This window comes from Triticum urartu, chromosome 3A, assembly GCF_056163025.1.
Source record: "Triticum urartu cultivar PI428250 chromosome 3A, HENAU_Tu73, whole genome shotgun sequence".
NCBI classification, from domain to species: Eukaryota; Viridiplantae; Streptophyta; class Magnoliopsida; order Poales; family Poaceae; genus Triticum; species Triticum urartu.
The window spans coordinates 22,412,851-22,425,230 of NC_141875.1; the positions used below are offsets into that span (position 1 = coordinate 22,412,851).

The 12,380-nt window shown below is 38.2% G+C and overlaps 1 protein-coding gene across 1 annotated transcript; it reads right to left on the minus strand.

Moving 5' to 3' along the window:
• Positions 1–1,328: 1,328 nt before the first annotated feature.
• Positions 1,329–7,399, minus strand: LOC147978008 (uncharacterized). Its single transcript, XM_087514619.1, has 4 exons — positions 7,254–7,399; positions 2,567–4,187; positions 1,889–1,960; positions 1,329–1,766 (listed from the first exon to the last, which is right to left on the minus strand). Exons 1-4 carry the CDS (start codon positions 7,397–7,399, stop codon positions 1,329–1,331), a joined length of 2,277 nt encoding a protein of 758 aa, XP_087370745.1.
• Positions 7,400–12,380: the final 4,981 nt, after the last annotated feature.

Here is a 12,380-nt window from a genome sequence, read left to right on the forward strand (position 1 = left end):
GTGTGTGTGTGTTGTATTGTGTTGTGTGTGTGTGTTGTATTGTGTTGTGTGTGTGTGTGTGGAGTACTCCTTAGAACATATCAAACCCTTAGTAAATTCCCCCTCCCCCAGCCCCGCTGCCCCGCGCCCTCCTTCTCTCCTCTCCTCTAGTTAATGTAGACCGGGACGCCGCTAGTCAGCCTCTCCTCCCTCTAGTTCTTCCAGTAATTCTTTAATTTGTGTTGGTCCAAGAAGTTTTGTTGAACCTCTAGATCGGTACGCGTTGATCGATGATCATCTAGAGAAATTATCACGGCTGGCTAGGAGGTTCAACCTAGCTGCGGGAATCGTCGGTATTCATCAATAATCTACTCTGCTTCCGCTATGTTCTAGTTAGTGAGGGTGATCGTTACCCGCATCTTCATAGTGTTATGTGATCGTGTACATGGTTTTTTTGTTGCGTAGCACGTCCCCATATGACAAAGGCATGCTTCATTTGAGAGAAGACGTATATTCTACTGGTCATCAATGTGAAATTGGTGGCATCGGTGCTGCTATACTTTTGGCAGCGTCATTCGGGGAAAATAATGAAAGAAAGAGGGAGAGAGGACAATCATGGTGAAGAGAAAGGGGAGAAAAGACCACTAGCTATTATTATTAAGTTGTTAGAGGCGGTTTTGATACAAAATCTCCTATGGCCAAGAGTCCTTAGTGGTCATTTTGATATCGTAACCACCTTACATGATTTCTTCAAGGTAGTTATATTATATTAGCTTCTTGAGTTAGGTTCCTAAGAAATCCACGTGCGTTAGTTTTTAGAGGTGGTTGATTTTTATTTTTAAAACGGCCTCGACATGCTGATTTTAATGGACTACTTTGTATCCCCATTAGCATTATTTGCTTAAGCAGATGGCTTAAGAACCATTGGCAATTAAAGTTGTTGACTTCTCATTATTGCGCCTTGCACAGAACATCCAACAAAATTCAAGTTAGATCATACCTGCTCTAGAGAAATGTGTGACACATGACTTTACTACTTTGACTAGGATTGACTTAACCTTAGGTTATTTCCAAAGCAGGAGTTCACTGTTTTTTTCTTGGTGCCATAAGCTGAAGTTGTGTTTATTATAGAGAAATGTGAATTATATTTCGCTAATTGTGGGTTTATGTGTCTTGAAAGAGCATTTTCTATGCTAGTTTCTATTGTGCGTAGGCTAGGGTTACAACCTCCTTTTCAAACAAAGAGTTTCTATTGTGCATAAAGGTCTTCGAGAGGCTTTATAGATATCACCAACAAATTAGCATATGTCTTATACATAGGACATGAGGTACAGATCTTGTCGATCCAACTATAAGTCGGAGCCACCAGCTTGTAGTAGTGGTGAAATGCTCAGAAGAGAATAAATGGATTGATCATGCTCAAAAGTCCCAACGTCAAAACGGAAGAACCAATAGTTCTCAAGCTTCAGTGCCGTCTGTGCTACTTCTTTCAGTGCCTTATCCATTTCATGCCTCAGGAAAATGTTGATGTACTTGTTATCCCTAGCCATCATCCAGTTCATTTGTTGAATCACCACCCTTCGAATGCCCGGAGCATCGGAAGATGGCGACTTGTACAACTCCAGTATCTTCCTAAGCATCTGGACGAACATATCGTATGTAATCTCGGCACTCCTCAGCGCGTTAGTGAATTGCTTTGCACTCCCGCTGGTGCAGATTTGCATGCACAGGCCAATAAAGCTCTCTAGCAGCTTGCCTTGTTCATTTATCATGAGCGCCTCCATTTCCTGCATATGTAGCACTTATAATTTCAAGGTATTATTTCAAAGGAAAAACTAACAGAATTGGAAGAATGGTCCTGTGATTTCACTATCTTAAACTGGGAGGATGGAGAACTCTATTTTCTTACATGACCAGAAGGTTCACCAGGACCACCGACCCCTTCTATTTTATCCAATGCATGTTTAATTGCTTCCAATACCTGCGAAAGTATTCATATACTAATCATCCCCAAAAGAACAGACGAACTATTTCAAGCATAATAGACGCATGTTTGCTTTGTTAGCTGAAAAAATGCTTCGGCAAAATCAAGTGTTAGATAATCCAAAGCCAACCATTTTAACTTGGGAAAGTTGTATTGAGCTCCCATGTAGGTCTAACCTTATATCGACTGTCCAATTTTGCATTAGAGTCTATGCATAGATACTTCTCTTTTTTCTCTCCCAAGCAAGAAAACAACCGAACATGAAACTTTGCAGGTCAACATTACACAAGTATTATGTGCAGCAATTGTTTCTGGTATTAACATTTCAGAAATTTATGTTGTAAAATATCTAAACATTTCCTGCACAGAGTAGTACATGTGTGATGTTGACCTGTAAAGTTTCAAGTTCAAATGTTTGCTTCTTTGGAACAAACCCAAAAAGAAATTTTCTATGTAAAGATAGCACAAATCTTGAGATGAAACTTGATGATCCAGATAAGAGGGGTGCATCTACATGTGTGCTCAGAGTAGGGGTGAAAAATAGATGGAACATAATTTTCAATTCCAAGTTTTGAATCAGGATAGAAAATGCTTAGCATTTACCTTCGGTAGAGCTTTGTTCACTATCTCCAACTGACCACCGTAATGTGGTCCCTGGTAACCCCGAAGATTCTGCAAAAATCTCGCCACCATAATTCTATGCTCTGCGGACTCTTCGAAGAGTGTAGACACAATCCGTTGCATGTCTTGCAGCTTAGTTTCTGACAATATGGCCATGATGCTCCTTCCACTCACTGCGTTGAGCATAGCATTTTCATTGATAGGAGCACTGAGCAATACTAATGCTTCGACCGCCGACATTTTGACTCTGGTTGACACTCTCAGAGAGCTTTCTTGGCCTTCATCACTATCTTCAGCTAGGAGACTAATGAGTTTCCAGATGATTAGGTGTGATCTTTCTATCTCCTTCCTGGCACTGTCATTTAAAGCTAGGCATGCAAGGATGTCTGCTGCTTGAGCAAGCATCGCTGGTTGGCTTTCAGCATAATCTATGAAGAACTTTCTGATATTCCGTATGGTGTGTATATTCTTGGCTACTTGGCACCTGAGCTCCTCACCGGTCTCACCAGCTGTGCTCACAAGCTTGCGCAAGACATTTAGTGAGTTCTCGACTATAATTTTATCAATATTAGAGTCTAGAGTTTTTTCATCCCAACAATTTGTAATGTCTAGGATCTTGGACAGCAGGTTCTTGGCATTCTTTGCCTCCACACAGTTTTCCGGATTAGTCAGGAGTTTGTTAAGAATATCTACACCAAGCAACGTGAGCTCTTTGCTTGTGCTCACACGGATTGAGTTGCTAAAGCTCCCACTGATCGTTGCCTTGTGTGTGATAATTAGTGAAGAAATAGACTGGAAAATACCAGGAAAGCTCTCTACCTGAAGGTCAGGGGCGACCTCCAGCAGCACACGCGCAGCATGCCCCCTGGTGTCTTGTTCCACTTCTTTCTTCAAGCCAAGCATGTAGACTGCTTTCTCGACAGTATCAAGAGAAGATCGAATCTTGGTGAGCACCATTGCTTTGTGTTCCTTGATTCTTAGGAGGTGGTCAAGAATACGAATTCCCAGCAGCTGGTCATCCAGTGCGTTAGAGGTCAACTTCTGCTTTGCAAAGGAAACCAAGTCCATGTTGACTGCCTCACGAAGATCCCCACTGATGCATTTTAGAAGGCATTCCTGTAGATAGCGAGCAATAGCTAGAAACCCCCAAACTCCTAGCTTATATTTCAAACAAACCACAAACATCCGTTTCAACGGGCTTGCCACTATCGCACTCACGAAATAGAGAATGCATTGGCTGAGCACCAATGCGTAGAATATGTTCAGGGACTGCCTAATGTTCTTATGATCATCGTCCTCTTGATTCTGAGCATCAACATAATCTTGCCTTTTTAGACGCAATGAAGACATAACAATACAAGCAATGAGTGCGGCAAGCTGCACATACCCGATGAGACTTGAGTAAAGGAATCCAAAACAAGATCTACCAGAGGCAAATGCAGTTTGTAACTCAGGCATTGCGATCAACTCATCTATGGAATCTTCAGTGGTTGCATGTCTCCGCCAGCTTCCACGCCCCAGAAGTGCAACGTTTTCTGCGTTTACCATTGTTTCAGCTAGGCGAAAGAAGAACTGGTCCTCAGGTTTTGCATTGTTGAAAAGCCTGGCAATTAAAATACAAGTATGCAAAATTAGTTCAACATATAATCATTGGTTTGGTGATCCTTATAACTCACAAATCACAGTTAGTGGATCTTTATTGGAACATAGTTAATAGATTTGGTCTTATTAATTTGATCTTAATACAACACCCAATCAAGCGTTTGTACCATTTATTTGGTGAAAGATCTGTTCCATAGATCACAACCTTTCAGTTTGATCTACTCAAATCAAACTAGCCTATTAGGGCACGAAGTCTTGACCGATGGCGATGCACCCTTCTCATATTGAGGCCACTTAGAAGAGAAATGCACCCTTCTAACAGTGAGGCCACTTAGAAGAGAAATGCACTTACAGGGAGGCCATTTAGAAGAGAAATGGAAGAGAGAAAAGACTATATCTTGTGATTTGATCCACTGTGCCAGGTGTAGGGTCTAATATCTCGGCAATTTCATACGGGAGGGGGCGGCCAGTAATTGAATTTTACTAGATGGTAAGAAACTCTAGTTTCACAAACAATTATCATTTTTATCGATGCAAATTTACAAAAAAGGTTTCATTCAAACTGGTAGGATTTGACACGTGGGAACTTGGGGGGAGGGGGGTATGTGCGGACCGATAACCATCAATATTGTCTAGTTACTGGGACATCGACTAGATGATATCCTTTCCGAAATGTGTTTTTCAATCGATGTATAGTTTTATGTGTTTGTACATATAGATAATACACTTGACCATGCGCATTTCATTCAAGTATCTTCTTCTCCTCCTTTAGTGCATCTACCTTCTCTCTTGTGATGTCACACACCTTACGGCTCGATCTCATCAGACAATCTCCGCTCCAATGCCCCGAGGTTATTTCAAGAACACAAGATAGCCTAATTTAGTGTGTCAAGGGTGGTGGATCTGATAGCCTAACCCTAAAACAACCTTTCGTATGATAATCTTATTTTGAATATAAATAATTTTGCCCAAATTTACATGAAGTTATCCAAATCAACAGATTTTTGTAGGTATGCCCATTTGTTGGAGGGTAACAACATATTCAGAAAGTTAGATATTATCAAAACGCTAGCGCCACAAACAAGGTTAGGTATTAATTTATACATGCAATATTTTTTATCAATCATTAATGTAATTCAATTTTAAGTAAAAATTACATCACGCCGGAACGTATATCTTGGACCTCCTAGCACACCAATGGGAGTTGGGCCAATTCTTACCCTGCCTAATGATTGCATGAATTTGATGAATTCAAAATCTCAAGTTTTTGTTTCATTGACATTTTTGCTAACTTCAGATTTTTAATTGTTGGCTTTTATATTTTCGATATTTTTATCTTTCTTCGGTGCAGTCATTTTCTTGTCCAAAATACTCTCATTTTCTTTTGACAAGCCAGCAAAATTGTTCATTTCATTCAAAAACTTGTTCCTTCCATTCAAGTATTTGGTTCGTGTTATTATGAATCATAGTCAAAAATTATGTTGATTATGCACACAAATTAGTTTATTACTTTTGAATTCTTTGTTTATTGCATTCAAATATTTATTTCACGATATTCATATTTTTAGTTCATCGATCACTGTCAAATATTTGGTGCACGGTAGTCAAATGTTAGGTTGACCACATCAAAACATTTTGTTGTCCATAATAAAATACTTGAATCACCAAATTAAAAATTATGGTTTGTAATAGATAGGTTTATTCAATACATAAGATCATTTATTTCCTTTGTGGATAATATATAAGATTAGATAAATAAAGAAAAAACAAATAAAATAAGGGGAAATATTACAAGATAAACTAAATCATAAGCAAGCAAAGAATAACAAGAAACAAAATACACAGATGAAATATTACAAAATACCGGGTGAAAACCTTGGAAAAAAGCAAAAGTCCGCTTCTATGGTTAAATACGTATAGAGTAGAAATCCAACATAATCTATACCTATACTTTTTTTACCAATAAAGCAAGGTTATATTCTTGGTTTCGTCCCGGTGGTTAGTCCTTTCAATAATGTTTACAGAAAAGCCCCTATATTTTTTTATAGTCAACCTGCACTACATAAATATAGTACGTCACGAGCTCGCGTGTTGCCTGTGCCACGTTGGGCCATTGTAAAAAATATTTGCTACATGTGTGGGTCGAACTCGCCACCTCCCAACCCTGTGCCAAACGCTATAACCAAGTGTGCTGAGATAAAGCGTATGTTGCAGATCTGGTTAGCTAACTAATTAAATAGTCCGACCCCACTTTTCTACAATAATTTCCATCAATTTATATACCTTGGTGAGTTATCTAGGGCAGCAACAAGCAGCTTTAAGTTACCTTGGTCTCAGGCGCCGCCACTCCGATGGACAACCACTGGAGGGCCTTGTGATTATTTGCCTGGACGCGAGCACCACGATGACAGCTAGGAAAAAGCTAGACGTATGGATGAGTTGATTTGGCTAGGAACATTGGACTGGAGAGAGTGTGAGAGGTGAGTAGAGATTGAGATTGAGATTTGGATCGGAAGGGTGGTGATGGTGATTGGGATACGTCACTAGCACTTCCATGAAAAGAGTACTTGACCTTTTATTGGGATACGTCGCTAGTACTTCCAAATGATGTGTGCTACCTTGCGATCTCCCCTTGCAACGCACGGGCATGTTTGATAGTGTCTTCTAATTGGTGTAAGAATGGTCATTCTGTCCAACCATTTGGAGGTTTTTTTAATCTTATCATCGCTAGCGTCGCTCATGGTCAAATCACTTGGTCACGATTCACTCCCATGGGTAATCATCACCTTTGTAATAACTAATTAAAGACTATGTGCATATGCAGATGCTGGGGTTGTTGCCTACCCTCTTTCCATAAGAAAAATGATTCACTCCATTGGTGGTAAGGCATGTACACTTCACTAATCACTCTTGCATTATTACAGCAGGAAGATTAATTGCTCTTTTTGAACACAAAAAATTACTGCAAGATAAATCTTAAGAAAAAAGTAAATATGTCAAAAGGGATTGATTCATGTGTAAAAAGAATGAGTTAGATATTTCAGTAAAGAAAGAATGAGTGAAATACCAGGTAGCTTCCATGAAGACGATGATGGTTACGAACCAGAAATCCTTCTGCTTGATCAGCGTGGAGAATCCACCGAGCAGCACCACGGTGGCCCAGATGAAAGCCAGCGCACCACAACCACTCATCACCTTTTGAAAGAACGCCATCCGGAGGGCCATAGTATTGATCTTCTTTTCTGGCAGCTTGTGATCATATTTCAGAGGGTTGTGCGGGCTATTTTCTTGGTTCATTGTTGTGGCCCGTGGAGCGCTCTCTCTCTCTCTCTCTCTCTCTCTCTCTCTCTCTCTCTCTCTCTCTCTCTCTCTCTCTCAAATCGAGTATGGAGTTCCCTCTGTTCTGTTCTCCGCTGAGGGGAGCACCGCCATTTTATAGTGCTCAGTCGCAGGTTCATCTTTCCTCATGAAATTCTTCGCAATCTGTCTGATGTGGTTAATGGCATTACTTTGTTTACTATACCATATACCAACTTAATTAAATTCAGTGACGAAGCTGCGTAGGTCCTCAATCTGTAATCAGTATACACACATAGTCATGCATACGATACATAAGATGTATCGCATGCAGCTTCCATGCCTCTTGTGTCGATGACAACGATGCATAGACACATCCATCTGTGTGATTAATTAAGCAACCATGCATCGTGTAAACCGTCCCACCCTCGCCACGACTAATAACGCTGACCCAGTCTTCCTCTCCATTCATTGTTCATTGTAGGCAAGATATATTCTTTGGTGATCGATCTGGCTTTGTTACCATTGATGGGCCTCACCTGTTAGCAGAAGCTCCTCCGATGCTAGTGGATGGAAAAATGTGCGTCTTTGTATCGTCCGCAGTGAGATACACATGACTTTTTCTCTCAAAAAAAACAAAGGATATATTTGGCATTTGCTTAAACGATCGTGTGTGTTTGGTATGGATGTGTGTTTAGTTTGTTTGTTTTCCCTTTTTGTTTTCTTATATTTTGCTTTTGTCTATACTAGTTTTTTTTAAGAAATCTGGCATCTATTTATTGGATAATGTGCAAAGTTTTGTCTATACTAGTTCTTTTTGAGGGATTTTTGTCTATACTAGTGGAACGCTCATGCGTTGCCACGGGCCTTCTAATTCTTTTTTCTAGTTGTATATATAATGTTTTATAAAGCTCGGTGAATTTTTGGCCCTTTCCAACAATGTTGCCTCGGTTCCTTTATTGGTGGATTGTATTTTAACGACGGATTATTTTTAACGTCAATATAATCCATCTCCATCTTTCTCATATAAGAACAATTACTTTTATGCATATCTTTTTATTGTGTAAAACCCAATGAGTTTTTAGTCAGAACCATCATAGTTATGTAATGACTTGTCAATCAACATTTTCAAAGCATCATCGAAGCCATCAGTTCTTACCTCTGATCTACAAAAGTGAACATATAAACTTTTCAAAAAAAAAGTGAATGTATAAACACATATTAAATAAAAAATAAAAATATGAACATATAAATATATATTCATTGGTCAGCCGCATGCAAGCATCTGTCCCTTTTTATTCAGAGTAGGTGGCATCGCGCTTTTCAGTAGAATGAGTTGCATCCCAATTTTAATGAACTGTAAGATCACCTGTAAATAACTTTTTGGTAATTATTCTTAAGAAATAACTTGTTACGGCATGTGATATTTTCACTATACAAATAAGTACGTGACATTTCTCTCATAAAAACAACTATTTTTTTCCTACAGAAAACAGCAAGCAGCTGCTCCTTTTCTTCTTATCTTAAAAAAACAAGTCTCTCTCTCTCTATCACACACACACACACACACACCGAACGGCACAACACTCATACGCAAATATCATTCCCCCGACCTACTCTCCCTCCAACGGCGTCTCCGTCACCATCTCTCCTTGCAATGGCTTCTCACTGTCGGATCCCCTTGACACACGACAGTCAGTCTGCACCTTCCTCTCATCACCGTCTCCCCTCCACACCGTCTGAGACCAATTCCCAGTGCCAAGGAGTGCACACCGTCGTAGCCAACTGCTTGAAGGCCTACGGGCAGAGCAATGTTGACTTCCTTTAAGCGGAGGTAGTTGGGAGCAGACGTAGGGTCGGCGATGATATCAATCCATACTTGTCTGCACTGTTGTGTTTCTTCCCAAGATCTCACGGTGATATTCATCCAATGTGTTGTCCATCGATATCACCGCGGTGACAAACTCAGTTATTCGTCCAATGTGTTATGTTTTTTACGCATGTAAGCGATGTTGAGCTTGTGTTGGCACTATTGCAATAGAATAAGTCCTACAACCACCTCCATGATTTTGATAGTGTTCGCTCTAACAACAATGGTAGGCTGGTGCGAGCATGGTGTTAACAATATCAAAAGAGGCACAGTGCTAGCACGAAACAAGTACTGATCGCACATTTAAATACATATATTTCAAAATTTAATTTACTTCAAATTTTAAAAGCGCTCATTGCACATTTAAAAATTGTTCCTGCAGTGTAAAAACATGAATTTGCACAATTTTATAACATGTTCATAACATTCAGATATGTTCGTGACATTTAAACAATGTTCACGTCTTTCAAACAAATGTTTTTTTACATTTTTCTAAAAAAATATACAATGTAAAAAGATGTTCACGTAATCTTTAAACATGTTCCATATCATTAAATATAATGTGCGTGACATTTTTACAAAAATGTTCACATGTTTGAAAAATATGTTCGTGACATTTAAAATAATACTTATACAATGTAAACCATATTTACATAATATAAGAAAATGGTTTGTACCATTCAAAAAAAATGTACGTGGCATTTCAAAAAATTTCTTAACACTTAATATGGTTGGCACATTTAAATAAAAATCATGGCATTTATGAAAAATGTTTGATGTCTGTGAAAAAATTGAATGCGCATTTGATATATGTTCAACGTGTATTTCAGAAAAATGTCAGTGGGTATCTGAAAAATGTTCAATCTATCTACGGAAAATGGTCAAATTTGTATATGACTAATGATAAAGGAAAACAAACCTAATTAATTAAAAAGGTAAAACCAATACAAAAAAACACATAGAAGCAAAGAAGAAGAAGAAACATCACATAATTAAGCAACTGTGCATCGTGTAAACCGTCCCACCCTCGCCACGATTAATAACGCTGACCCAGTCTACCTCTCCATTCATTGTTCATTGGTGATCGATCTGGCTTTGTTACCATTGATGGGCCTCACCCATTAGTAGAAGCTGGATTTCTATTACTATGAAATTCATAAATGAAAATGAAGTAGTTAATGAGTGGGCTACCGTTATCCTTTTTCTTGTATATGTTCCTAAGAGAAGTAATTTGTCCTCATGTTTCGAGGTCTCAAGAAAAGGGCGTGGAAACAGATAGAAACTCTTGAATGGAAATTGAAAAGAAATGTAGCCCCAGTTCCTTCAGAAATGGTAAGATCTTTGGCGCAAGAAGAAGAGGCGACCCATATCATCTTGACTTGGTTCTGCTTTCCCTCTTTTTTTAAGAATACCGAGTCGGGTTCTTCGCCTACCAGTATCGAATAGAACATGTTGAACAAGATCGATACTAGTGGATGGAAAATGGCGCGTCTTTGTCTCGTCCGCAGCGAGATACACGGTAGCCTTCCCTCAAATGACCACGTCGGTTTGTTATGCAAGTGTGTTTAGTTCGTTTACTTTTCCTTTTCTCTTATCTTGCTTTTGTCTATATATTTGAAATATTTTAAATACATATATTCTAAAATTTGATTTACTTCAAATTTGGAAAGCGCTCATTGCACATTAAAAATTGTTCATGCAGTGTAAAAAATGTGTTTGCACAATTTCGTAAGATGTTACTAACATTCAGAAAATATGTTCGTGACATTCAAAAACATTGTTCACATGTTTCAAACAAATATTTGTTACATTTTTCTACAAATTATACAATGTAAACGAAATGTCCGCATAATCTTTTAACATGTTTCATATCATGCAAAAATAATGTTCATGGCTTTGTAAAAAAATGTTTAAGAGTTTCAAAATTATGTCCGTGACATTTTCAAACATGTTTATACTCTGTGAAAAATATTCATGTAATTTAAGAAACGGGATTGTACCATTCAAAAAAATGTACGTGGCATTTAAAAATGTTCTTAACACTTAACAAGTGTGCACGTTTAAATAAAATGGAATTTATGAAAAATGTTCTTAACACTTCAATTTTTTGAACATTTAAATAAAATCCATGGAATTTATGAAAAATGTTTGATGTGTGTTAAAAGAAATTCAATGTGCATTTGACAAATGTTCAACGTGTATCTAAAAAATGTCCTATCTGTATACAGAAAATTATCAACATGTATATGAATAACGAAAATGAAAAAAATAAAAAATACTTAGAAACAACTAAGGAGAATAAAATGCATGTAACATCTAAAACAGGTCTGAATCAGTTTGCATAACCTTCCCAAAACCGCACGAGAAAGCTATAGTGTTGGTCCCTGCTCGTTACAAATGTGTGTTTAGTTTGTTTATTTTCCCTTTTGTGTCCTTATATTTTGCTTTTGTCTATACTAGTGCAACGCCCGTGCGTTGTCACACGCCTTTCAGTCCTTTTCAAGTTGTATATGTATACTTGTATTGTTTTATAAAGCTTGATGACTTTTTGGCTCCTTCCAACAGTATCGCTCGGTTCCTTTATTGATGGATTATATTTTACTGGTGGATTATTTTTTAACGTCAACATAATCCTTCTCCATCTTTCTCAAACTCTACCAAAATAAACATATATATATATATATATATATATATATATATATATATATATATATATATATATATCACAACATGAACTTCCTGAGTTACACTGCCTGAACTTCCCTCTGTCGGAATCCGACCTTCGGGCTATCTTCACAACTGTGTCTCCCCACGCGAATTATTCTGATCAGTCGTGTTCTATATGATGTAAGTGTAATCTAGAAACGATTTTTAAAAACTAAATGCCTGTTTTAAATAGAAATCTCACTCATTGCCGAATTTTGCTCTCGGGTCGTCATGAACTTGTGTCTTCTGCAATTTTACTGCCTGAGTTGTTCGACCTGAACTTCCCTCGGTGCTACGTTGAACTTCCGCTAACATTACTCA

Excerpts from the sequence above, each read along its gene's own strand:
- LOC147978008 (XM_087514619.1), bottom strand. The coding sequence starts at position 7,399 with ATGGCGTTCTTTCAAAAGGTGATGAGTGGTTGTGGTGCGCTGGCTTTC. Across the intron at positions 1,961-2,566 it reads TGAACAAAGCTCTACCGAAG|GTATTGGAAGCAATTAAACA; the intron begins GTAAATGCTAAG and ends ATACTTTCGCAG. Across the intron at positions 1,767-1,888 it reads CTGGTGAACCTTCTGGTCAT|GAAATGGAGGCGCTCATGAT; the intron begins GTAAGAAAATAG and ends CTACATATGCAG.